At 44.9% G+C, this 27,810-nt stretch overlaps 2 protein-coding genes across 8 annotated transcripts in view; both read left to right on the top strand.

Moving 5' to 3' along the window:
* Positions 1-11: 11 nt before the first annotated feature.
* Positions 12-21,066, top strand: LOC135912324 (zinc finger protein 8-like). Of its 7 annotated transcripts, none has more exons than XR_011515202.1 (4): positions 12-396; positions 1,500-1,585; positions 2,642-2,780; positions 4,819-6,190. XR_011515202.1 is itself a non-coding variant. In XM_065444731.2 (4 exons), exons 1-4 carry the CDS (start codon positions 394-396, stop codon positions 20,658-20,660), a joined length of 648 nt encoding a protein of 215 aa, XP_065300803.1. In that variant the 5' UTR covers positions 21-393; the 3' UTR covers positions 20,661-21,066. The 7 variants fall into 7 exon arrangements, 1 of the variants encoding a protein (XP_065300803.1); XR_011515201.1 differs by having other exon boundaries at positions 13-396; positions 1,490-1,585; XR_011515200.1 differs by having other exon boundaries at positions 19-477.
* Positions 8,820-27,810, top strand: part of LOC139061130 (uncharacterized) — a 30,018-nt gene continuing 11,027 nt past the window's right edge. Inside the window, exons 1-2 of the mRNA XM_070540713.1 lie at positions 8,820-9,697; positions 22,324-22,464. Coding sequence (XP_070396814.1) covers positions 8,920-9,697; positions 22,324-22,464 — 919 coding nt within the window. The 5' untranslated portion in view covers positions 8,820-8,919. The remainder of the gene's footprint in view (positions 9,698-22,323; positions 22,465-27,810) is intronic.

Here is a 27,810-nt window from a genome sequence, read left to right as displayed (position 1 = left end):
ATATAATATGAAACTCTATGTTCAGAGGCAATGGTTCAAGCTTTATTCTATGGTTCAAGTACACTCCGTCAGAGGCCACGTTGCCGTCCGATTCAAAGGATTGAGCCTCAATCATCCTTCCACTTATATATTCAGTACCACGAAACACCGCTAGGGTATCGAAAGAAAGATGTCAGCGTCCATTAAAAAGTTTGACACAATGATTTGGTACACAAACGGTGATCTGTTTTCTGCATTTGAAAGAATGCAATTCCAAGCAAATTTATGCCAAGCTGGTGGTGGTGCACGGTGACAACGTCCCAACTAATGACACTGTTTTGAAACTGCGCAGACGATTTCAATGCGATCAAGCTAGCCTGGACGACGAGGAACAATGTAACCGACCGTCGCTCGATGGTGAACAACAAATTACTAATGGAAGTGGAGGCTCCATTGCTCTGGCGGATATCTGTTGAACAAATAGTGCCGCAGGATAACGTGAGTGCGGGCTCAGTGCATAGTATCCACCGTGACAAAGGTAGCCGCGCTCTGGTTTGAACGAATGCTCACAGCAATACAGAATGAGAATGACTTGCAAGCTGCGGCAATAATGTTAAAGCGTTGCGAGAGCCACACTGATAACGTACTCGACCGCCTCGTCATCATGGATGAGTGTTGGGTCCACCATTATGACCCAGGAACGAAATCGCAAAGCAAACAGCACGTGAACTGTTAGACTCTCACAGGGGCACTCACCAGTCCGCGCCGGCATCACGAAATGCCATACTAAGCGTATTCTGGGACTGCCCTGGTGCTCTTCTCACAGATTATGCCCACGTAGGCCAAACAATCACAGGGAAAGGAACTTTCTATTTGAGCTAGTTTATGCTTCCCCGGAAACATACTCGTCACTTAAAGTATGCCACACAAACCACAGAGATCACGCAAAACACGATAATCCGGGCGGCAGTTGCGGCTGATGCGGGTACGAAACTAATAGTAAATCATGTCTCATGTCGAGAAGGCATCAGTCACATCTTACGGGACAACCATCACTCAAAGAATCTAATTTCAAACTTGTATAACTGTACGGACGTATCCTTTATACATTCGCTGTCTAACTCTTTAATGCGAAGCATCAAAGCCCCAAGGGAAGATACCTGCACCATGCCGACAGAATATACAAATGGCTCCATTAGTGTGAAGGACTGTTACTGTGTGGACTGTTAACGACACAGGGGCCTTAAATGTGGTACTGCTTTCTTTAGTCACGCATGGGCTGTAAATGCTGTGCAATTTCAAGTTGTTTTCTCATTTAAATCTTGTGTCTACTTATGTTTCAGTATTATTACCTTGTTACTCCAGTACAGAGTAGCCATTTGCACCTTATGCTGGCTAAACTCCCTGTATTTTCCTCTCAATTTCCTCTGTATCTTTTGTTGAGAATGGGCCAGATTGCTTTAAACAGACTTTGTTGATGTGCATATTCATCCCAACTGACCTCGATTAGACTCTCACAGGGAACGGCATCTGTGGCAGTGTCTCATGTGAGTCTACATCACGGTTCTCCACACAAGCACGCAGATTCACCAAAGAATACACAGAGGTGAGTGTCTCCACAAGTGCAACTACTTTGGCAAGGCCTTCATGCAGAGGAGCCACTTGGTTGTAGACCTATGCGTCCATACCATCAGGAGACAGTTCTCTTGCCACCTCTGCCCCTGTTATGTTGCGCAGAAGAACCTTGCACACCATTTTCAGATCCACATAGGCGGGATACCATTTCAGGGGCACTTTTACCCTATGGCGTTTGCATAAAAACTGCAGCAGAAGAGGCCAAGGAGAAACCATGCAACATGATGTTGAATAAAAATGAATGAATGAATACTGATGCCATGGCGTCAAGTGCAGGAGCCTGGGACACTAACTCATGCTTGCACCCAATTTTTCCCGGTTGCGAGTGCAAGCAAGTAACAATGAGCATGACTAGATGTAATTGGTGGCTGATCTCGGTGGTAACAGTGGCATGGCTGAGTTCGACCTGATTATCTGCAGGCTTTATGTAGTATTGGCATATTTTTAGAAGTCCAGCGAGTAAAGCTGACAGCAGGCTGTGCATAGGTTTCATGCTGTAGGGTTGTGTGGCGGCAGAACAAACATAATGCGTCCGTTTTGCCTGTGTGTGTCAAACTGGTTGCGCCTGCTGATGCAGCAAGGGCTAGCAGTGGCTTATTGTTGAAAAAACTTATCAGAGAGAAGCCAAGCATGTGTTTGGTCTTTAGGAGTAAGCTCTAACTCTGAAGAAGAAAAAAAGCACTAAGGTAGATGGTTTAATTTTGCAACTTTGAATAACACGATAGTGAGAAGGTTAAGGAATTGGGAATGAATCCGCTTGCCATCGATCAGTTGCCTGCCATAAATGAACACCAGACAGAGTGCTTGTGATTCAATTTTTAGTGTACTGAAAACTGGCAAGAGGAGTGGCCATATGAGGGTTGAAGGGGACAATCAGTGAAGTGGCAGCCCTAATAGTCACTGAGCCGTCGTGCCGTTAGGAGGGTGACACAGAGTGCATTACAATTTCCAATGCCGCAAGTGCCTCCTGTTTTTATTGCAGTTACCTTGTGCTGAATTCTCAGCTTCATGCTTTCATTTCTTGCAGATGCTATCGCCATTCCACAGGCCAGCACAGGAAAGACTATGTAAAAGGATCAAAGGCCAACATCTACAGAAAAAATAACCTTAGATCTTGATGCCTAAACGAACAAGTCCACCGACAGCAGTGCATCGCATTTCCTTTGGTCTCATTTTCGATTCTCTGCCATATGTATAGGTGTATATGATATCTGGATAAAAGTGTTCACCACAGAACCTAAGAACTAGCACCATTCATTCACCCTGTTCAAAATATGTTGCAGAGCCTTTCGAGAGAAAATTAGTTGCTTAGATGCAGTGATTTTTTTTTTCTTCATGCCTCCAGAGTTGTGCAGACTTTTTTGTTGTTGTTGTTGTATATCTATGTGCATGCAGGTGTGTGTTCCAAAATGACTGAAAGAAGAGTACCTGAGCATATAAGCTCGACTGGTTAAAAAAAAAAAAATCTGTTCACTATGGCTTCTATAAAAGTTGTCGTATAGTTGCCTTTGCTTTGTTTAATCTTGCACAGTTATGGTGTGAAGTATTATGAAATAATTCTATATTTTTTGGGCTTTGCAAATAGTGACTATTCAATTCAAGGGCCAAATTGAATAAATTATTAGTTAAAAGTCATCTAACCGCTAACTAACATACCACTAGCCATTTGCATTCACCATCATCATCGTCAGACATAAATAAGCTGCAGGATGCATATAAAAGAAAATCGTGGCTTAAAATGAGTGAGGGGATTTGAATCCACTAGTAGATGTTAAGATTGTTCTAAATCATTTCTTGGAACCAGAGAATGTTTGGTTATTTTATAAGATATGGTAGATAATTACATGCTATTGTAGTATGCATACAGCACTAAAACACATTATGGAAAGAATATTTGCACTGGACTCGCGGATGACAAGAAGCTGGTGAAGGACGAATCAGCCTCTTGAACGAGCAGCCAAAGAACCAAATACACAGGCATGCAGGGCGCAGACTATGTAGCAAAGTGGACAGTTGGGCGTGTTGCTTAACGGCCATATTTGAAACAGCAAAAATGGGACAGGTACTTCTTCCTGAGTCTTTTACCTGGCTTGCGCTATTTCAGAGTATGTATGCACTTTCGCTCTACATGTACTACAACACCACAATAAAACGTAAATACGAGCAAACTTGAGACATTGTTATTTTGGTGAGTTAATGCCATTGGACAACGGGAAAAATATTTGCTGTCGCAAAATAAGACTACACACACCGCTGAGTGTTAGATTTGACATCTTTCTGCTTTTCTCTTCTGCATCGGATCAAATTGGTATCCATTGCACATGAAAGCTACGCCGATTTAGTATCTGCTCCAAGGAACCAAAAGCGCTGTTTAACTCTGCCAGACTACTCGGTGCGATTACACATACGCAGAAGCTGCGCACCACCAACACAATTGTTCATCTTGCTAAAACACACATTTCGCTGTCCACATTCGCCACTGTGTGAGTGGCACTAGTGAGAAAGCTAGTATTGTGACTAAAGCGTGTTTAGTGTAGAGTTATGCCACAACCACATGCCATGATTTCACCTAATTGGAAGAGGTGTTCTGTGTCACATCCTGTTCTATTCTGATATCGTGCTGGAAACTGGACAATGACAGGCTTGGCTCAACTTTTCTTTAATATATACTTTGGACAGGTTGTTTAAAGACCTCTTTGGGCGACATCACATAAGAGGTGGAATAATAAAACAACATAAATGCATAAATGTACCCTGTGTTGTCATCAAATGTTCTTCAGAGTACATTGTGAGAATGTATGTTGGTAGACTATGTTAGTGATTTGGCAGAAAATGCTTTTCCATCCTGGTTGCACAGGAAAATAATGGTGTGTGGAACACATTCATGTATGCACACTGGCAGAAAACTTTGCAAGGTTATGATATATTTTGGGCAAATCAAGACACCTGTAAAGCTTCAAAATAAACCATCCTTTTCCTACCAAGTCACTGACATAACCTGCCTAACATCCTTGTGGTCGTTCACTATTGTTCCCATTTGCCTCTTCTCACTACCTGTGTGCGATTGCTTCTTGCGCTAACATAAGGAGAACCATGTCCTTCACTGACAACTGCAGCCTTGGGATAGCGAACCAACATGCTCATTGGTGCAGAAAACTGCAGGTAGTATGTTTTGCTCAGAATGTGTCGCTTTCTTTTGTGCAGACATTCAAGCCGTGCATTACCAGCCAGGGCCATCCCCTCTACGATGCTCGAACGTGGAAAGGCGCCTTGTGCGGCACCCTGTGAGCTCCTATGTCACAACTTCCCATAAGAGAATGGAGAATCTCCGAAGAGCACGTTATAGGCAGCGCTCGCACCAGTGCGACTACTGCAACAAGCTCTTCTTTCAAAAGAGTAACTTGGACGATCACCTACGTATCCACACCGGCGAGAAACCGTTCCGCTGTCACCTCTGCCCTATGAGCTTTACACAAAAATCGGGCATGGTGCGGCACACACAAACGCATACAGGCGTAAAGCCATATCAGTGTAGCTTTTGTCCATTGACGTTCACACGCAAGCCACACCGGCAAAAGCACATGGAGAAGGTACACATGTGGCAGGGCATGGATACTTCATAGGGATTGCAGGGAAGCTAAGCACCCTGCGAGCAAGGAGAAATAGGAAATTTTCACCTGTTAAAACTATCAGTGACGACCACATTTGTTCTGCAGAGAGGTTGTGCATGAGTTGTCAACTGCTGTATTCTTGTTCCAAGGGTCAGCACTTCAGAAATCATTCAAATTGCTACACATACTAGCTCATTAGCCTTCTAATATTAGCTGTGTGTTACATATTTATTGCTCCTTCACACATTTAAGTTCACTGCATTTGTGCTTCACCCCTTTATTTTTTTCTACATGTCCTTGTTGATAAACTTAATTATTCCCAAAATACCACTTGAAGTGCATTATACGTTCATTGCCTTATTTTATTTTAACGCTACAAATGACGCGTTTGTTGAGGTCCCATATGGATTTATGCGTTTATTGACTTTATGTGTCCTATAAAGCCTGGTTTTGCGTATTGAACTCAGCATATAGGGAATGTGTTGGTTTCAAAATACCACAAAATTTATTTCAAAAGTGAACGCCTTACCTTGCCTGTTTTAGGATGGCTAGTTTTGCTTTTATGAAACACTCCATTGCAGCGTTACAAACTCAACGTTGGCTTATCAGATGGCACCAGTTGCTGTATAGCAGCCAAGATAAAACAGGTGTTGTCTTCTCAGGGCAGCCTTAGTCTGCAATCCTTTATTCCAAAAAAATTCTGTAAATGCAAAAGTTATGTCTTTTTTTGGCTCTTGAACTATATTATGTTGTCACATGAGTGCTTTTACTGTCCTTAATGTAGCACGGTAAGCCTTGGGTCCCATGGACTTAGTTAAATTGAGGTCTAAGTGTATATGTATATACGTATACAAGAGTGGTGGTCGTTTTTGTTGCAGTGTATGTAAGCTGTTCTCACTGGTGTAATTCTTTAGGACTTGCCATATGTAAGAAGTGAGCAAATAAAGCAATTTTCGAACTTGAAAGGACCAGGTTTGTATTTGTGTATACAGCCACCACAGTACGGCTATAGATTTGTGGTAGCACAGCTGCAGTTGCACTCCGGTTGTGCATTTCCGCACGTTTGCAAATGGTCCTTATGTTTTGTTATAGCTAACCCTTTACCCCAGTCTAGCATAGCAAGGTGTCCCTTATACAAACTTGCTGTCATTCTCTCTCATTTTTATGTAGTTCTCTTTTGCCGAGAATGTGTCATTTTAATTTGTGCAGACCCTGTTGGGATGCATCGCCCAATGATCTCCTCTTCAAGTGTTTGAAGAGGAGACCATGAGGTGGCGGAATGCAATTGTGGTAAAATTGACCTTGCGGACATACAGCCCGACCGAAAGTGAACGGAACGCCATCTGCAGTGGTACTTCAGAAACCAGCAGAAAACAGTGCCCGTTAATGTCGAAAAATGGTGCGCGCATGTGTCGGGTATGCGCCCTTGAGTTTGAAAAAAAAAAGCGAGCGCGCACCGGCAAGAGGAGAGACGCGACAAAGATGAAGTTGCCGCCTAGGAATAGCGAAGCGCCATCTCCACTGCGGCGGTGTCTCGTGTGTGGCTACATGACGCCTTTCCTCGGTTTTATCGTTTGACAGATGTATCATACCTCTATGGTTGTATGACCAGTGCCTGGCAATACTGGCAATATGCTCTCCCAACGTCGTCGCACCCCCTCCTCCCTCACCCCTCTCAATGGGCGTGCAGGGCCGTGACGCAAACAGGGTAGTGGAAGTAGCCCGCAAGGAGTCAAGAAGCCTCTAGGGGTGCTTTCTGGATGTGTCAAAGGCATACGACAGTGTCTCTTCACGATCACCTGTTCGACCGGATGGCAGACATCCACATGCCTAAAGTATGGATTGGTCTGTTACGCCAGCTGTACAAAAACAACATGGTCATTGCATGCTTTGGTGGAGTCCTGTTGCAATCAGTAGTGATGCGGGGACTCTAGCAGTGGCTGTCCAATGTCACTGATGCTATATATGTTGTAGCTTTCTGGACTGGAGCAAGCAATTTTAGCAGCTGGAGGCAGCTTTGCATTTAGGCACCTGTACAACGGAACCCCCGTGACTTGGAAGCTGCCTGGTTCAGTTTACGCTGACAAATTCCTCCTTGCAGGGACCCTAAATGATCTTCAACAGCTGGTTACACTCCCTGCAACCTGCTTACGCTGCCTCGACCTTAGCTTTAATGCCAGAAAATCTGCTATGTTAGTGTTCTCAGGCCCACAGCCCAATGCCAACAAGCGCGTGCCTGGAGGTGAACCAATATAGTGAGCCATGGAATACTGGTATCTCAGTGTGCATGGAGTTCAGCACAATAAGCGACCTGCTGGCAACTCATGATGAGAACCTACGCAAAACATCACAGAGAGCAGCAAAGGTTCTACATCAAGGTTCTGTTGGGGTGCAACCGCTTCCGGATTGGCTGAGATGTGGAAATCTGTGCATGTCCCTGGGGGTGGTTGGAGCAAAGGCAGCAAGAGGTGGCTCGTCTGGCCCTTGGCTGTCATGAGTGCATTGAAATCGAGGCCATTCAGGGTGATCTGGATTGATCCGCATGTGAGGCGTGTGAAGCAAAGTGTGAACTCCTCTACGAAGGACTTATGCAGCTCATGGACGACCCACAATGGCCGAGGCATGTGTTTAGATACATCTGCATAACAGGGCAACAGACCCAGTGGTGCAAGCGGGCTCAATTTCTGCTCCGCAAATATGGATTTCTTGCGAAACCAGTATGCAAGGACCGGGAGTCCAAGTGGGCAGTGGCCGTACAGACCATGAGGTGGCGGAAATGTAACGGTGGTAAAATCGACTTTGCTGACCTATAGCACTTGCTAAACCAACATTAAAATGGAGGAGCTGTATGATAACAGTGGTAACAGTGTGCTCCTCTTTGAGGCAAGAGCAGGAGCACTGCGCACGCTTGAGTACCAGCACCACTTCGACCCATCCGTTGACCCCATATGTAATTGGGCATGTCTGGAACACCTGGTCCTCCGGTGTGCCGGTTTGAGCCCATGACACACACAGGGCATCACGCTCCCGCTAGCACTAGAGTCCAGTGACTCTTGCTAGCACTGTGATTTGGGAGTGAGAATGGAGTGCGGGAGCAGGGTTCGGTGGTGTCGTAACACAATGCGTGTAACGAAGGACAGACTGGCACAGTGGTGGTGTACGACTTGGCAAGAGCACGAAGTGACGTAACTCTGGGAGGAACAAATGAATCCCAGTTTCAATGTCAATGTCTGTGCACCAGATCGGGCTGTGTGAACAAAAGAGCTGGGGTTGCCCTCTCTTTTTGTTCTTTCTCTTCCCCCATTTTTCTTTGACAGGTATATATTTTCTCCGGCTAGGGTGCTTTAAAGGAAACCAGCCGTTACAAAGGAATTAGCCACAATGCATCATCATCATCAGCTCCCGCCGCTGTCGCGATACTCTCGCTTGTTTGCATTTGCGCGTGTTCTTTTGGTTCGAGCTACTAATGGCGACACCAATCTGTGCCCGGACAATGCCTCCTTTACTAGGAGGCATTGTCCGGCATTGTAAAGGCATTGTAAAGGAGGCATTGGCCCGGAAATGCGAGTGCAAGTACGTAGCGAGCCGCGCCAATCCAATGCAGAAGACAGAGGAGGAGGGGGAACGAGGCGCCGCGAATGATTGCATGCTGTGACTCTAAACTCGGCCCAATACCTCAGCATTTGCGCTACAGATGGATGCTTCTCAACCTGTCACTTCCCCATCGATCTTGCTTCCATCTTCAATATCTATTCAACCAATGACTAAGGAAGGAGACGCTACCGTGGACGTCTCACTCCGCGAATATGAGCCGGCGGGCCAGTGCGACCAAAGTGTCCTAGTGGATAGCACCACCAAGCTTGCTGATTGCGGAAAGAAAGATGCTAGAAGATCCAAATCCAGCAACTTCCACAGAGTTGACAAATATAAGCTGGAGCGTAATCACCTGCAAGAGGACAGCCTTGTGTGTGACATTTGCTTTTTAATAGAGGCAACCTGGCAGAAGCAACCTGCTGCATTTTTTCTGCGTGACCAGATGAGAAACTTCCGGAAAAAAAGAAAAAAAAAAAGAAAAAGTAAACGACTTGGTTTGAGGAGACAACTCGTCACTGTGTTGTACTCAGGCACTTGTCAACAATGGCTTGTGAACATCAGCAGGGCAAGGAACTCGGGAGACTGCCTAGTAGAAACACTATCTGCAAATGTCGGTGTACAAAATGTAGAGACAGGCTTCACAAAGCTGATTGAAACATGGCTGCGAACGGAATGCCAGTATTTGCTGGCGCCCCAGTCCAGGGTGCGCTCTCTCACTGTTGATGAGATGCGGGTAAAAGAAACTCCAGTACCACAAGCAGCAAGACTGTTTTGTTGGCCACATAGACCTTGGCTCGAGAGACCACAAGGATATTGTTTTAGCGAACTCGCTCCTCTGTTTTGTGATCAGCGGATTGTCCACAACTTGCAGAATCCCGGTAGGCTACTTTTTGCTGGCTGGCATTCAACTCCATGAGCTGGTTCTCTTCATCATGAAGAAAGTGGAAACTTGTGGGTTTCGCATCACGAGGCTGGTTACTGACAACCACAAAGTAAATGTGCATGCATTTAAGATCCTGGGACATGGCTGACTTATTGGATCGAACATCCCTGTGACCCATAGCGACCCCTTCTCCTTAGCCTTGATCTGTGCTACGTTCTGAAAAATGTGTGCTCCCAGTTCTTGGCCCATGATACCTGGCCAAAAGAAAAAATATCATCTTCGCATCTCAAAGCTGTTTAAGAGCTTCATAAAGACTTGAAAGTAAGACCAGTGCGCTACCTCAGTCACGAGCATGTCTAACCAAACAATATTGCAAAGATGAATGTCGGACGGGCTGTACAGGTGTTATCTTTTGGGGTAACTGTCACCTTGGAGTGCCTGAAAGAATTTGTGGGTCACACTTGCAGTGTATCATTTGCAAGCGCAGGCCCTAGTATTACATTCATGAAGTACTTTTATCGTTGGTTTGTTCTTCATGACACGAGCAACACAATGCAGCACCTTCGTCAGAACTTTGCAGATGCCCGGCATCATGATGATGACCTGATGATGACTTGAAGCTACTGTGGTAATGTACTTGGAGGAGTTAAAAAGAGATATAGCCATCAGAAGGAGTTTTTGACCAAGGAAACATATTGTCACGAGCACAGTTGGCTGTGTAGTGGGTTTGCCGCTTCTGCAGATGCTGAGGCCGACAACGACGAAGATGCATTCTCAGTGAAGGTGTCGGGCGGGAACTTTCTGCTTCCATTTGATTAAACTCAGACAGTTTTCATCATATATATAGTAATGTGACTGGTGGAGGTGCGGGGTAAACCGTTCCATGCACTGTGACCAATAGGAAGCTCTCAACTTAGATTGCGACACCTTTGACACTGAGCTTCAGTGCAGCCGGCGACAACTAGGACTATCACCAGAGCTGGATCCCCTCTCAATAGTACAACCATGACAAGCAGTTCAGTGAATAGCCAGACTGGAGAGAGCACCACTCCGTCTGCTCCGTGGATTTGCAACATGCTGTGAACACCAAGGTTGTTTCACGGTGACGCATTCGAGGATGTGGAGGACTGGCTGGACCACTACAATTGAGTTGCCAGTGTCAGTGAATGGGAGGACCACTGGAAGCTCCGGTATGTCTACGTCGCCCTCGAAGATTTGGTGTGCATCTGGTTAGAAAACCACGAAGCTAGTTTGGCTTCCTGGCAAGAATTTTGTAGCCAGCTGCGCAATACCTATGGAAATTTAGACCAGAAGGAGCAAGCAGAACGTGCACTCAATTCCAGGAATTGAAGACCAAATGAGAGCGTCGCCGTGTTTGTTGAAGACATGCCACGGCTGTTCCGGCACGCTGATCTCGGAATGACAGAAGAAAAAGTATGCTTGTTGATGCAGGGCATGAAAGAGCAGTTGTTCGTAGGTCTAGCGTGCCACCAGGCTACGTTACCTACCAGGTAACGTAGCCAAACTCTTAAATGATGCAACAATGATAGCGCGTATGCTACGGCAGCGGTCATCGCAGTACAAGCACCAGAGTATCTTCACATCTCGTCGTCCATGGCCACCCGATTTGACGACCCTAAGGGAGCTCATGCACAGTACTGTACGCGAGAAGCTGCAACAAATTCCTGCGATGTCTTCTCCATCCCACGTGACTGGTTTAAGTAATGTGGTTCGTGAAGAGGCCAGGCAGCTGGTGCAACTGCTGGTCGCGCTGCCATTCGCAGCCCCTCCTTGAAGTATGCTGAAGCCATAAAATCTCCTATGTCATCAGTCGGCTATTCGTCCCGCCCACCCACACAACAGAGGACACAGCACTTCTCAAGTTCTCAGTACTTTTCGAGCCCTCTGCCTTCGTCAAACCTAAGTAAAAATATGCAGAAATCCAGTGTTTGGAGCACTCCAGACAATCGGCCGCTCTTATACCATTGTGGTGAAGCAGGCCACCTATATTGTGAGTGTACATACCGTCAGATGGGCCTTCCTGGGTTTCACCCAGACGCACGTCGACCCCGTGATAGTGAGCATCCCCGAGCTATTGTCGAGTACTTGGCGAGCCAGCAGTCCCCGACTTTTCCACGATGCCAGTCCCGCTCTCCCTCTCCTTGACATTCTCTGTACCCCAGCCAACGCTTGCCGTTTGCTCATAACGTTGGGGGCAGATCCCTTAGGTCCCGAAGCCCATGCCGAGGAAACTAGGAGGAGCGACCTCCGGGGATGAGGCCACTGTTGACGGATTTTTAAGACATCCTCGTCCCCGATACGCCAGCCAACCACCAACGATTCCCTTTCACCGCCACATGCCGTTGGCTACAAAAGTGTTTCCGCAGACAGCCCCATTCAGGTCGACACCTACCCGGTCACTGCCCTCGTGGATACTGGCACCGATAATTCTGTTACCACTGCCAAACTAGCTGCTGAACTGAGAAAAGTCATGACGCCATGACACGGACCAAGCCTTCGGACAGCACATGGTCATCTCTTGAAGGCGATTGGGAGATGCACCGCCAGGCTCAAAATCCGCCAGTCAACGTACTTTGCTTCGTTTATCGTGTTGCATGAGTGCTCTCAGAAAGTCATCCTTGGAATGAATTTTCTTCGCGAGCATGGTGCTGTTATCGATCTTCGGGAACTGATTATAACATTTTCTGTCAACTGTGCCCCAGTACTGCAAGATAGTAACACGCTTAAGGCAGCATTGCGTGTTGTTGATGGCACTGTGACACTCCCGCTGCAAACCAGTATGTTCGTAACTGTTGAAAGTGACTGCGCCCATGGTAGTAGTGGCATTGCTGAAGGAAACTTGTCCTTGCTCTTGGCTTGGCAAGTCTGTGTCGCCTGTGGCATTATTCAACTGAGCTGCCGAATGGCTGAGCTTTTAGTTGATGAACTTCAGTGGCGAGTACCAACACATGGCACAGCGAACGGCCATTGTTCACTTTGAAGATATTAGAGGTGCAATAGGTCCTACGCGTGCTGAGCTTGCTGCAGCCTCTAAGAGTGACACCATGGTTGTCAGTACAGTCAATGTAAATCCTGAGCTGTCAGCCACACAGAAAGAGTGAAAGAGCAAGTATTTTATGCATGTGTAGTGATAGTTCTACATCCACGCCAAAAGTAACACAGACCCCCATCGCGAAGCGCCGTATTATAACAGATCTGATCAAACATCCTGTGCGTCAGCACGTCTACCGCGTGTCACAAAAGGAGCAAGAGGCGATTCCTTGTCAAGGAAGCAAATGCTAGATGACTATGTAATTCAATCCTCAACCAGCCCATGAGTGTCGCCCGTTGTACTTGTCAAGAAGGACGGCACTCTTCGGTTTTGTGTTTGTGTCTACTCTCTTCCCCGTATAGATGACTCTCTCGACTGTCTTTGACATGCCCAATACTTCTCCTTAATGGATTTATGTAGCGGATACCGTCAGAAGTAGATGAACGAGATTGCAAAAAAACTGCTTTTTAACTCCTGACGGTCTGTGCGGATTTAAAGTGCTGCCTTTTGGATTATGCTCAGCTCCCGCGACCTTTCAAAGGATGATGGACACTGTGCTGTCAGGTCTTGAGTGGGAATTATGTCTTGTCTATTTAGACGACATTGTTGTTTTTTCTCGGACATTTGAACAACACTTGCAGAGACTTCAGTCTGTGTTCCTTGCAATTTGATCTGCAGACTTGTCATTAAAACCTGAGAAATGCAATTTTGGTTATCAGGAACTGAAGTTCCTTAGCCACGTTGTTAGTAATGAAGGTGTACAGCCAGACCCAGAAAAAAGTATGGCTCTTGCCGTATTTCTACCACAAGCCAACAAATGTGACGTGCGCCGCTTCTTGGGCGTCTGCTTATACTACAAATATATTGTGGAGAATTTTTCCAAGATCACAGAACCCCTCACTTGTTTCACAAGGAGGATGTTCCATTTGTTTGTGGTCCAGAGCAGAGAGCCGCCTTCGAGCTTCAGAGGTGCCTCCAGACACTGCCCTTACTTGGACACTTTGATGAATATGCTGGCATTGAACTGCACACTGATGCTGGCAACATCGGCCTCGGTGCAGTCCTCATGCAGTGGCAAGTTGGCGTTAAACGTGCTATTGCTTACGCTAGCTGCACCTTAACCTCTGCAGAAATGAACTACTCTAACACTGAAAAGGAATGCTTAGCTGTTGTCTGGGCGATATCTAAGTTTTGGCCATATTTATACGGTCGTCTGTTTGGAGTGGTTACTGACCATCATGCCCTTTGTTGGCTAGCCAATCTCAAAGACCCTTCAGGACGTATTGCCAGGTAGAACCTTCGTCTTTGAGAATTTGATGTAACAATCATCTACAAGTCTGGCCAGATGCACACTGATGCTGACTGTCGTTCGCGCGCTCCACCTGCAATGGTGTCAAGTGATGCTGACGATGGTGGTACTTTCCTTTGCACTGTCAATATATCCGACTTGGCTCGGCAACAGCAAGACGATTGAGAACTCAGGCAATTTATAGACTATCTTAAAGGCCGAAGTTTGCATCCTCCACGGACATTCACGCATTCACCAACTTCCTTCTGTTTCCGCAACAATGACTTGTATAAAAAGAATATTAACCCTTCCCTGCCGACTGGACATCTGCTTGTCGTTCCATCCGCGCTACATGCCGATATTCTGTCCGCCTGCCACGATGGGCCTTCTTCAAGCCATTCGGGATTCTTGCGTACTTTGACCCCAATCCGACAATGCTACTACTGGCCCAAGCTTGCCGAGGAAGTCAAGCATTACGTGAAAACTTGCTGTGACTGCCAACGCCGAAAGACTCCACCTCAGCTCCCAGCCGGTTTCCTGAAACCTATTACACCACCAACACAACCATTTCAACAAATCGGCATGGACTTGCTCGGGCCCTTCACCAAGTCTTTTTCTGTTAACTGCTGGATCGTGGTTGCGACTGATTACCTGACGTGATATTGCGAAACGGGAGCTTTCCAGTGAGCCACTACTAGTGATGTGCACTTTTTCATCCACAGCATAGTCCTCCGGCATGGTGCACCAGCAGTAGTCATTACAGATTGTGGCACAGGTATCACAGCTCAGATAATGCAAGACGTCAGGATGCTTAATGGAACAGCTCATCACCACCAAGCCAATGCATATCATCCTCGGACCAATGGTCGTACGGAGAGGTTAAATAAGACAATCGTTGACATGCTTTCCATGTATATCGACAACGGGACAATGTTCCTTTCGGCCATGAGGCAACCACCATGGACGCCATGCTCCTCCCTGAACAATACGACATTACCATTGGCACGGAGGAATTTACCCGGCTCACAGACACAGCTCACAAGCTTGCACGCAAGCAAATCCAGAATCAGCAACCCATAGACTCCTAGAGGTATAACGCTCGCCATCGCGAGGTTGTCTACCAACCCAGTGATCAAGTTTGGGTATGGACCTTGATTCGCCAATGCAGCCAGTCGGAAAAGTTACTGCACAGCTACTTCGGCTCTTACAGAGTCATCTGTCGCCTCAGCGAGGTGAACTAAGAAGTTCTCCCTGAAGACACCAATTGGCGATCCCGTCTTTGCACCCTACGGATATTATGCATGTTTCCAGGATGAAACCGTACCACTCACATTGATAAGACCATTCTCACTTCCACTCGCCTTCATTCCTCTTGTGTGACACTTTCCTTTTTACAAACTTTTATCTGTGTTGCCTTGTATGTGCTTTGTTTCTTTCCCTCCATTTCACATTTGAAGCATCAAGGCGGTGCTTTCTGCAGGGGGTAATGTCACGAGCGCAGTTGGCTGTGTAGTGGATTTGCTGCTTCTGCAGAAGCTGAGGGCGATGACGATGAAGACGCACTCTCAGTGAAGGTGTCGAAGGGAACTGTCTGCTTCCATTTGATTAAACTCAACAGTTCTTCTTCTATTGCGGTCAGTACTATTCTTCCGTGACTCCTTGTAAATTAGTTTTGAAGCAGCCCTGTCATGTTGATAAAGCGTTGGTCACGTGCACTGTCAGTATTCATTCTTCTTTCTTTTCTTTCTTCTTTAATACTTGGAGAACAAGTGAAGTGCATCGCACTTAATTAAGTACACAGGCACCGCAGTGCACGGTATAGACAATCGGTTTGTTCGTGACAGCTGCATTCCACAAGCTTGTGTTAGGTTGTGCACTTGCACTGTCTTTAATGCAAATCAAATGCTATCATTGGGTGCGCACACAGACTTCGTCCATTGCATAATGCTGATTGACAAGATGATGTAGAACAATGCACTTTGTTTAATGGAAACTGGTTAAAATTTTGGTCCGAAAAGCGTAGCTGCTGCAGTGCTTGCTTCTGTAGCTTACCTTTGGCAGCGTCAGGAAATTCAAGATTCCTTGAATAAAACGAAACAGCGTGAGACATGGGGTACGAATGGAGCGCATCAATGTGTTCTTACCGTCCCCTTTCCTCACTCTCTCTCTTGGTCAGTGTGAATTATCTGGCCCATCTCATTATAGTGTAAATCCTTGAGATCGTTCAAACACCAATAAGAGCTAGTGCAACGAGCATTATTTCAGTTTGTGTAGTGCAACATTTGCCTCTGATGCTGCTTCAAATTGTGCAGACCACATGTTCCTCATGCGTATGCCACTAACACACACAAGCAAGCACTATATGGTTTACCAACTGAAACACTTTACAGAAAGCAAGAGCAACTAGCTTTTTCCATACTATTCTTTGGAAGGGCTACAGAACTGCACCTCTTGAAAGCTTAGCCCTTAAACTGCCTTGCTAGCATGGTATTTGGGCACACAACAGTATGAAGAAAGATGAGTGCTGAACTAGTTCAGGCAGCAGGTTGTTTTGCTTTGCTCACAGGATACAAACTTGCTCAACTAATTTCAAGAAGTGCAGTTGATCTAGGCTTCACCGATCCTTCCCGCTTGCACGGTTTTGTTATGTGTTTATTTTCTTGTCGCATGGTTGTAAATTAGTATTCGACATTTGCATGTGTGTTGAGCAAAAACCTCTTTTACAGAATACGTTGAGTATTTCTGCGAATAAGAAAGACAAAGCATCTCTATGGTATGTTTTGCATACAGTAACATTGTATATTATTTATTTCTTGAAAGGGCCAGGGATTTAATTATGAGTGATTTATCCTGCAGTTTAATAGTTTAATATGACAAAGCAACAGTATGGTATTAAAGCAACCAGTTTAATTTTGACCATTTGGGATTCTTTCAGTATGCACCTAATTCTAACTACATGAGCATATTTATATGTCACCCCCTTCGGAGTGTGGCTGTGGTGACTATAAGAATTAAATCCTGGCAGTACATGATCAGTAGCAGAGCACCGTAGCCACTGAGTCGTCATGGCAGGTTTGTTAGTTGGGAGGTTATTGCATCGAGTACATTATAAAACCCAATGTCGCATGCACTGCACATTTTCATTGCAGTTCTTGGTTGAAATCTCTGTGTTTCACGCTCTTATTTTTTTTTTCCAGATACCACAACCATTCCGCAAGCCAGCGGAAGAAAGACTAAATAAAAGAAGCGAAGCAAAAATTTGCAGAGATAACGTTAGATACTACAGTGCATTGCAGTTCCTCCTATGATCCAATTGCAAATTTCTGCCAAGGTGCTGAAATTTGCACTTTAGCCTGATCTTCGAGGTTGCATTGTATTGGTTAAAAAAATGTTTTTGAATATGTTTGCTACTTGGGCATGGAGAATCTTAATACGCACTGAATGGCCATATTGCAGCCCACCACAGACCTACCGACCTGTAATTTTGAGGTTTGGGGTCCAATAGAATCGTATCAAACAATATTTAGTACTGTGAAGAAGAGCAGTCAGGTTGAAGCGTTAAGCAGCAAATTATTTCACCACCACCGATGTGCTGCTCCTATCACGAGATAGATATTTGGGCGAGTTGGTAAGGTTTCATGATGAAGTATGGGGATTGCAATCAACACATACAAAGCCACAGAAAAGGACAACATGAGCACTCTCATGTTGTCCTTCAGCTTCATATGTGATGATCGCGCTCCCCTACATCACCATGCTATTCCTTTGTTGGCCGCTGCCACAGAAAGCGATGAAATTCTCTTGGTGTGGGACGTGGACCATAAGTATAGCACTTTTCTCTGTTGGACGCCTTCTTTCTCTTTTCTTGAAGGTAGATATTTAGACCTGTTGGGCAAGGCACAATTCACTGTATGGTCTGGAAAGAAGGTTGGAAAATCAGAGGGAAGAACACACAACATTGTGACATGGGACAAAGAGGACAACGGTGCTGGGGGCTATGTCCTCTCTTCTGCTTATTTGTCCTGTCTTCCATGGCTTAGTGAATTATTCACTTTCCAGTGGCCACTGCTGATTTCGTGAAACCAGCTTGCCATGTTCTCTCACTTATGTTTTGTTGTGAATTTGTCCATGTTTAAGTTGTTTAAGGTAGATTCACATGGTGGAAGCAATGTTCTGCTCATAGCACTCACTGAAAATAAGTGAGCGGAACTGAACCCTACTGCCAGCAGTTTGTCTATCAAGTCCAAATGCGCATTTGGATCTGTTACCTCTACGCCACATCATAATCGGTCAGTAAAGTAAATTGGTGAACTGGCCCATTATGTGAATCAATCTTTTTCCACAATTGTACTTGGTGTTGCACCTCTTGTACGTGGTGTTTTTTGAGACTGTGGCCAACAGGAAATGTTAACATTCTACACTGTCACATTGTCAACAGGAGATTATAGCTGATTTTTAAAGTTTAAGATAGGGTGTGCAACTTTCAAGCAGTATTTGTGGTTCCCTGTCCTGCAGCATAGGTGTAATACCTGAACAAAAGCTTTTATCACAACACTACCTAACAACAAGCAGACTTCATGTACTGTTTTCAAAGAATGCTGTAGAGTCCTTCCAGAGAAAACATTTGGAGGACGCTTAAGCTTCAACTGTAATAGTGGAACACAATGGCACTCAAAGATTCCTGACTGCTTCCCACACTTCCCGGCAACTGCAGCTTATGTAACCGTAATGTTTACCAAGAAACACTTGTGAAGAACGCTATGCACTAAGGCGAGCTTTCTGGTAGAAACATGGCCTCTTGCGTGGGCCACGAATGCGCGGAGGTGAGCACCATCTGGATAGCGTTGTCGCAAGGAACCGAGCTCGCCACACTGCTGTAGGAATGGTAGAAATGCTGGAAGAGGGGCTTGAGTTCCCGCATATCAAAATTACGTTATCTGGTATATTCAAGTTCTAATACAGAGCTATCATATCTTTGGGTTATGTTTAGATTGTACTTTACGATTTTTCTGATGCATACTACTTTGAGAAATTCATTTATTTCAGTAATGCCTCTGAGCCATGCAGAGGGCCTGCGTTGTGGTTGGGAATGGTCTTTCGGGCGTCTTGCGTCTGACAAAAGTGTTAAGCTGTGCCTAATGCTTTCACAGACGTATCATTTGCTGCATGCCTCCAAACTTGGTGCGTGCATATGTGCTTACTTGCACAGGCATCTGTGTGGTTTTTGAGAATGTCTGAATGAAAAATAATTAAGCAGTAACTTTGAGCGAAGAGAAACTTGCCTCTACTTCACTGTTTACAACAGCTCATAAGCAACGCCTTTTGTAAAGGACTAATTCTTGCTTTGATATTTGACTGTTTGACTGTAGCAGCAAAAGAAGAAATTCTTGTCGTGTGTACTGATGTGACGTATAAAGTTTTGAAAGTGTACAGATGTTGCTGTCCAGTGTATAGAAACACACTTTTTCCTTGTAAAGAAGTCGCATCCAGCACGGAAATACCTTTATTATATCTGATCGTAATTATAAGCATATGTTTGCTGTATGCGAATGTTGGCAAATGTTGTAGCCTGCAAGGTGGCGTAAGGCTCATGCTATTGTCGAATAGATGCCAATTTTCCCTTTCATGCAGATGTCGGAGAGAAAAATTTCAAGTTTACTTTGTTGTATGCTATAATTATTTATGTTGGTATTTGTTACATCAACATTTAACTGTAATTATGCTAGTGTTTGGGGCACTGAAGTGTTCGGAAGGATAGCAGTAGTCAGGGTGGTAATGGCAAAGAGGAGGAGGACGAAATAGCATTTCCTAGTCTCATAGGCCCCACCACACTCTCTTGGTAGGGTCAGGCCTCCAGGCCCAGCACATCCATAACATCCTGCATCACAAACGACCACCATAATGTTTTTTACATCTGTTGAGAAGTTGTCCGCTCCAAGCTGCTGGGAGTTGTACTTCTATACTGTCGAGATCCATAGAAGGTTTGATGACGGCACACACTTTGCGTCAATCCTGCATGCTTCCTTCTCTTTAAGCCATCACTAGTTACTTCCAAATTATTGAGCATAGAGCATACAGTGTGCTCTCTGCAAACTGTATATACATTTCCCGTTACCCGTACTTGCAGCCACTGTTAGCTGGCAGATGCAAGAAATGCAAGAGTTGTGCTGTTGAACCTCCCACAGAGTGTAGTTACTACATTGAATTGTCTGTGTTGCAGGCAGCGCCAGATGGCAGCAAAGTGCTCATCCACATGTAGACTTGTCTGCCAGACAAGCAGGTCCGGAATCCTCACTACCAGCAACTAGTAGCAGTGACCTGTGCCTCTCTGAAAATGTCCACATCAACAAGTTGTATGTTTGCAGCTACTGCCACAAGTCCTTCACAGTGCGTACCAAGCTGACCACTCACCTCCGCATCCATACTGGCGAGAGACCATTTCAATGCCACCTGTGCCCCCTGGCCTTCACGCAGAAGGCGCATCTTGTGTATCATGTGCGGACACATACGGGGGAGAGACCTTTCCAGTGCCGCTTTTGTCCCAAGGCGTTCGCACGCAAGTTGCGGCGGAAACACCACGAGATCTCCGAGCACTGGAGAAAGACCACTGCTCCTTGAAGGGCTTGCCACGCATTGGTTACATTGGTTGATGATGTCTTTACCTGTGTTCAGTTACTGTGACATTGTGAGACGTTGTAGAGGAAAATGGCAATGTTTACTTATACTTAATTATAAAAAAAAACTAGTTTTGAACAGCACTACCAAGGCCTGGGAAGAATTGGCATGGATAGTCATAGGGAGCTTGCATAAAACTTTGTTGCAGCCATATTGAATTACTAGTAGCACAGTGGAAAGCTGCTTTATTCCTGTCTGCATGTATTTAGAAGTAATCTTAAAGCTGTGCTGTAAAATATTGTGAAATATGAATGTGTGAAAGTAAGTTCAACTGACATTGCATTCTGATGACATCCTTTCACACTGGATCACTGCAGTTGTGTAATAAAAGCGCTCTGATCATTATAAAGCAGTTTCAGTTTGCTTATCCAAGGTTGCTACCAATACTTTTTTTCAGTACGTCGTGAAAGATTCTTGCACTAAACACATACTCTGTGAGATTCATGAAAACCTCTGCAGTAGACAAGTAGTTCCTGCCTGGAAATCACTCGCAATTGACAGAATACATTTGACAATTCTGCAATTCATCCCCTCTGTACTTTTGATAAGACATTGTTAATGAAATGATGAAGAGCGGCCTCAGTGTTCATTTGTGCTGTTCCTCTGCTTTGCTGTGTGGTGATTCATCATCTGACCAAAGCAGGCGCAGGCAAAAGAAGCAAAAATAAGACAAACACTCATGCTATTAACAGACATTTGATGAGCAAAAAGCATACATATACAATCATGCAAGTACAAGCGTGCCATGCACTAATACACCACAACATTTTACGTAGTGGCTGTTGCTGCCAGCAGTCATTGAGATTAGTGATGCAACACTGGTATAGTGTGATGTTAAATAGTGAGTTCCAATATGGAAGTAAAGGACTTGCATTCAAGACAGCCTATTAGTGCTTCTGCCCTAAAACCACAAGCTTTTTACAGAGTAATGGCTTTTACTTGGAGGCTAGATGGCAAATATCAGCAAGTAAGTTTCAAGCTTGGATGTCTGCTGCAGTCGTTATTTGAAAAGTGATGAGGTGTCCTTGCATTCGAATGCCCTGCAGGTTGTGGAGCAGGCATGCATCTCGTCATTCAAGCACACACTCAACATAACATGGACAGGTTTAGGAAATGAGTACCTCATTCTGTATTTTCAGCTAAGTGCCCAGCTAAGTACTCTCATTGACTTGGGAAGCTGTGCTCCATGTGTGTTGCTTTTAACATCTTCGGCTGCAAGAATAAACTTGGGAAACATCCTCTGTGGCTGCCCTTGCTACAGCATGCAAAGATGAGATGTTGATTATGCTAAACGGTTTAGGATTTCCCCCTTAAATGAGAATAATTTTGGTATGCTTGTCCAGACTATTATCAGCTCAGAGGGCTTTAATTGCATCGCAGCTGTTTTTTCCTCACATGTGGACTGCATGAAAGGCTGTAAGAGTTGTGCACTTACTGATATTTATGTGCAAGTTCTTTCATAGCCTCGTCTCTTATGTTTCATTGCCACCACCATCTCACCGCAGTGTAGAGTGGCAAGCTGCAGCTCATACTGGCTAACCTCCCCGGCTTTCCCTCGAATGTCACGCTCTCTTTTGCTGAGAATGCTCCAATTTGCTTTGCGCAGACTTTGTCGCTGTACGTCGCCGCCCTGGCCGACCACCTCGTCAGGACTCGCACGTCGGAAGGCGTCTGCGGCGGTGTCTCGTGTGTGGGTACACCACACCTTTCCACACTACCATGAAAAATCACCTAAGAATACACACAGGTGAGCGCCCACACAAGTGCAACTATTGTGGCAAAGCTTTCACGCAGAGGAGCCATCTAGTCGTACATGTGCGCCTCCATACTGGCGAGAGACCATTCTGCTGCCACCTCTGTCCCATGGATTTTGTGCAAAAGAAGGACCTTGTGTGCCACTTGAAAACGCACAAAAGCAGGACACTTCTGCCTAATGGTGTGTAAAGGAGGAGACACATGAAGTTTGCTGCTCATTCTGCCGCATCAAGTGCTGATATTGGAGGGCCAAGGTTGGGGCTATTTGCCTGCATATGTGGTTGCGACTGCTGCTACTGAGTCGCAAGAATGATGGAAAGACACATGGCATGACACCTGGAGAAGTGCAAAGTGTACGCAAAGCTACTTTCAGTTTATAATTAAATATCGAATCCTATGCTTATGTCTGTGTTGATGTATGCAGCTAGGGGTGCATCGGGAAACAAGAGATTAGGACCACGGAGAATTGAGACTGCAAACCCGCAAAGAGCAGACAAATCAGCGGATATGTTAGGCATGTAGGGCCCTCTGGGCCGTACTTTTTGGCGACGAGGTAGCCTAGCCGCCTGCGGGATTATCTTACTGAGCTATGTTGAAGACACTGGCGAATGATGCAGAGAGTGAGTGGGGCTATACTAATCCAAGTACAATCAAATTAGGAAGGCCCACTAAGCTTGAACAAAGACACTCCCTCACCAGAACAGGAATTGGCCTCCCTGGTGCAGTATTCAGCCACAACCTCCCTGATGATATCCACAATTAACCAATGGCCCTCAGTCCCCAACAGCTGCGGAGCACCTGACTAAAACAGCGGTCAGACCTGACCAAGGCAGCGGTGAGACCTGTAACGCAGCAGAGGGTGCTAAGAATCTCTGGGTCTGGACAGGCCGCCAATGGAAACTGACCCTGTCAACCTTTAACAGCCGAACTCTGTCGAGTGAGGCTAGCTTAGCAGGACTCTTTGAGGAATTATCAGACGTTGTTTGGAATATTATCGGCCTTAGTGGGATTAGAAGAACTGGTGAGGCTTATACGTTGTTCAATAATGGCCATGTCCTCTGCTACAGAGGTCTGCCAGATAAGAAGCACTACGGAGTAGTATTCTCAATCCACAAGAACATAGCGGGCAACGTTGACGAATTCTACTGCATTTATGAGAGGGTAGCCATATTCGTAACCAAACTTCATAAGAAGCATAGATTAAAGGTAGTACAAGCCTACACTCCAACATTCAGCCACGACGATGAGGAAGTAGATAAGTTTTATGAAGATGTTCAATTAGCGATGAGAAAAGTGCAAACTCAATATACAGTAGTAATGGGTGACTTCAATGCAAAATTGGGGAAAAAGCAGTCGGGTGAACAGGCAGTTGGCAACTACGGCATCGATTCTAGAAACACTAAAGGAGAGGTGCTGATAGAATTCACAGAAAGGAATAAGCTGAGAATAATGAACACCGTTTTCAGGAAGCATAGCAACAGAAAGTGGACCTGGAAAAGCCCTAATGGTTAAACAAGGAATGAAATTGATTTCATACTTTGTGCCTATCCCAGCATAGTGCAGGATGTAGAAGTGATAGGTAAGGTAAAGTGCTGTGAAGGTTAGTGAGGGCTAGGATTCACCTCAATTTGAACAGAGAAAGAGTAAAATTGGTCAAGAAGAAGCAGGTCAACCCAGAGGCAGTAAGGATAAATGCAGACAAATTTAGGCTGTTACTTGCAAACAAATATGCAGCCTTAGAACAGAGAGATGATGATGATGATGACATAGAGGTAATGAATTAAACTGTAAGGAGGCTGACTTCAGACATAGCAATTAAAGTGGGAGGCAAGGCACAAAGACAACCAGTAGGCAAGCTCTCCCACGTAAAAAGGGCCTAATAAAGAAACAACAATGAATGAAAGTGTCGAACTCAAGAGATAAGATAGAATTTGCGCAACTGTCAAAACTGATCAATGAAGCGAAAATAAGTGATATTCGAAATTATAATTGAGAAAGACTGAAGAAGCCGTAAAAAATGGACACAGCCTGAAATCAGTGAAAAGCAAACTCGGCATAGGACAGACCAAGATGTATGTACTGAAAGATAAGCACGGTAATATCATCAGCAATCTCGAAGGTATAATAAAAGCAGCAGAAGAATTCTATACCGACCTGTACAGCACCCAGAAGAGTCGGGAGTACTCCATTCGAAACAATAATGAACAGGATACAGAAACTCCTATAACTAGAGATGCGGTCAGAAGGGCCTTGCAAGACATGATACGGAAAAAAGCGGCAGGAGAAGATGGAATAACAGTCGATTTAATCAAAGATGGACATAATGCTAGAAAAACTGGTGGCTCTCTATACAAAGTGTCTATCGACTGCAAGGGTTGCCGAAAACTGGAAGAATGCAAACTTGATACTAATATACAAAAAGGGAGACGTTAAAGAACTGAAAAATTATAGGCCCATCAGCTTACTCTCAGTATTATCTAAAATATTTACCAAAATAATCTCCAATAGAATAAGGTCAACACTAGGCTTTAGTCAACCAAGGGAACAGGCTGGCTTCAGGAAGGAATTCTCCACAATGGATCACATCCATGTCATTAATCAGGTTATCGAGAAAAATGCAGATTTCAATAAGCCTCTCTATATGGCTTTCATAGATAACGAAAAAGCATTTGATTCAGTAGAGATACCAGCAGTCATATAGGCATTGCGTAATCAAGGAGTACAGAACGCTTGCATAAATACCCTGGAAAATATCTACGTAGATTCAACAGCCACCTTAATTCTACACAAGAAAAGTGGGAAGATACCTATAAAGAAAGGGGTCAGACAAGAAGACACAATCTCTCCAATGCTATTCACTGCCTGCTTGGAAAAAGTATTCAAGCTATCAAACTGGGAATGTTTAGGAGTAAGGATCAACGGCGAATACCTCAGCCACCTTCGGTTGGCCGATGACATTGTTCTATTCAGCAACACTGCAGACGAGTTATACCAAATGATTGAGGACCTTAACAGGGAGAGTGTAAGAGTGGGGCTGAAGATTAATATGCAGAAGACAAAGATAATGATGCACAACCGGGCAAGGGAACAAGGGTTCAGGATCACAAGTCAGCCTCTAGAGTCTGTGAAGGAGTATGTTTACCTAGGTCAACTAATCACAGGAAACCCTGACCATGAGAAGGAAATTCACAGAAGAATAAAAATGGGTTGGATCGGGTACAGCAGACATCGTGAACTCCTGACTGGAAGCTTACCCTTATCATTGAAAAGGAAGGTATACAATCAGTGCATTTTACCTGTGCTGACATATGAGCAGAGACTTGAAGACTGACAAAGAAGCTGGAGAACAAGTTAACGACCGCACAAAGAGCGATGGAACGAAGAATGCTAGGCACAACTTTAAGAGACAGAAAGAGTGTGGTTTGAATCACAGAGCAAACAGGTCTAGACAATATTCTAATTGATATTAAGAGAAAGGGATACGAGAAATTAAGGGTTACGGACTGGATTCCAAGGGAAGGGAAGCGTAGCAGGGGGCGGCAGAAAGTTAGGTGGGCGAATGAGATTAAGAAGTTTGCAGGGACGACATGGCCACAATTTGTACGTGACTGGAGTAGTTGGAGAAATATGGGAGAGGCCTTTGCCCTGCAGTGGGCTTAACCAGGCTTATGATGATGATGATGATGATGATGATGATTAAGAGAAAGAAATGGCACTGGGCAGGTCATGTAATGCGCAGATTAGATAACCATGGGACCATTAGGGTGACAGAATGGGTACCAAGAGAAGGGAAGCGCAGTAGGGGACGGCAGAAGACTAGGTGGTGCGACAAAATTAGGAAATTTGCGGGTACTAATTGGAATCGGTTGGCGCAGGACAGGGGTAATTGGATATCGCAGGGAGAGGCCTTCGTCCTGCAGTGGACATGAAAGATGATTATGATGATGATGATGATGTGTTACACCTGTGTGATGCATATGCTTGTCTATGTGTTTACACATACCCTGAAGTCGTCTTCAATCAACTGCCTTGCAAAGTACTGATTTGGTCATGTGTAGGGTTGCCTCAGTACAGCATTTGAGTACAAGTCACTCGACATTTTGCTCCAAGAACAGGCACATTTTGTTCTTCTCTCATATCTTCTCTGTGTGAATGACTAATTTTATGTTTTATTTCGATACCCAAAGCTCTCTGTTCTTCACTGGTCTCTTCCCTGTCACAAGTTGCGTTATGGTTTGCTTCAAGAACCAACACATTTTGTTCTTCACTAATTACCTTTTTTCTGTATGAATTAGCGGCCTGACATTTTGTTTCCAGCATGCTTTGATGACCAACACCATGCTTCTTTATCTTCCTCAATAAGGATGTGCCTTAGTTCCATTTTTACTAGGATACTATATTCACACTCTCGGTGTTAGTATATGGAAGGGAAGGGCGAGTATTCTGTGATGTATAAACTGGATGCACCAGTTGCTGTTATCCATCCAGCACTCTGCCTATCCTAGCATTGGGATTGAAGCACTGTCTGGTTTTACTGAGGCAAAGTAGTCCGGACTTGATTCACGACCCCGTGTTACCCCCTGAGATTGGAGGCAAAGCTCACTCTGATTGTTGCAGCAGTTGTTTCTCAACATAGTATTACCATAATCATTTACAAAATTATGCTCTTGAAGCTCAGTATTTGTTGCAGCAAAGGTATTTTGGGACCATTTGTTGTTTCATAGCATCATTCCACCAAGAATGGAGCTGCTCACTTACATGTCTGTAAGGCCAATACACAAACCAATTCGCCTATCTTCATTACGATGCAGCATGCTTCTTTGCCAGTTTTCTCCCTCCAGTTACATGCTTTTCGTCTCATTCCTCGTCATGCGTCCGCTTCATCTGTCCACTGCAGGTAAGAAACGAACATAGTGACACCAAACCTTAGCGTAGTAGGCCAGGAAGCTTCGTTTAATTGCCCATCGGAAACATGAGCACAACAAACAAAAGTTCTAAAAGCCGTTCGGTTTGCATGTTCGGCCATTAATACTGCACTACCACATTGAACTGTACTGCAGAGGCTCCAGAAGTGTATCTTGAATAGGGGGAGCAGGGGTTGGGGCTTATGTTGCCCCTACATAGTTTTTTGTTATTGCAAAACCCAGGCCTAAATTACTATAATAGAGCGGGAGGGGTGTATCAGCAATTTCCTCACATGGTGGTTAGGGCAAATTGCTCCCTTGTAGGGACCCTTCAACAAATTTGCTTGGTCCCAAAAGTGTGTACTTTGCAATTGTATACATTAATTATGTTAATTAAACTTTCAAACTACCACACCCCCGTTCTGGACATTCTG

The sequence above is a fragment of the Dermacentor albipictus genome, chromosome 6 (genome assembly GCF_038994185.2).
Source record: "Dermacentor albipictus isolate Rhodes 1998 colony chromosome 6, USDA_Dalb.pri_finalv2, whole genome shotgun sequence".
Classification (NCBI taxonomy): Eukaryota; Metazoa; Arthropoda; class Arachnida; order Ixodida; family Ixodidae; genus Dermacentor; species Dermacentor albipictus.
This window is presented reverse-complemented; position numbering and strand designations above follow the sequence as displayed.

Coding starts and splice junctions, on each gene's coding strand:
- LOC135912324 (XM_065444731.2), top strand. CDS start 394: ATGGTGAACAACAAATTACTAATGGAAGTGGAGGCTCCATTGCTCTGG. Junction 478..1,499: donor AAATAGTGCCGCAGGATAAC/GTGAGTGCGGGC, acceptor AGACTCTCACAG/GGAACGGCATCTGTGGCAGT. Junction 4,899..20,262: donor GGCGCCTTGTGCGGCACCCT/GTGAGCTCCTAT, acceptor TCTGTGTTGCAG/GCAGCGCCAGATGGCAGCAA.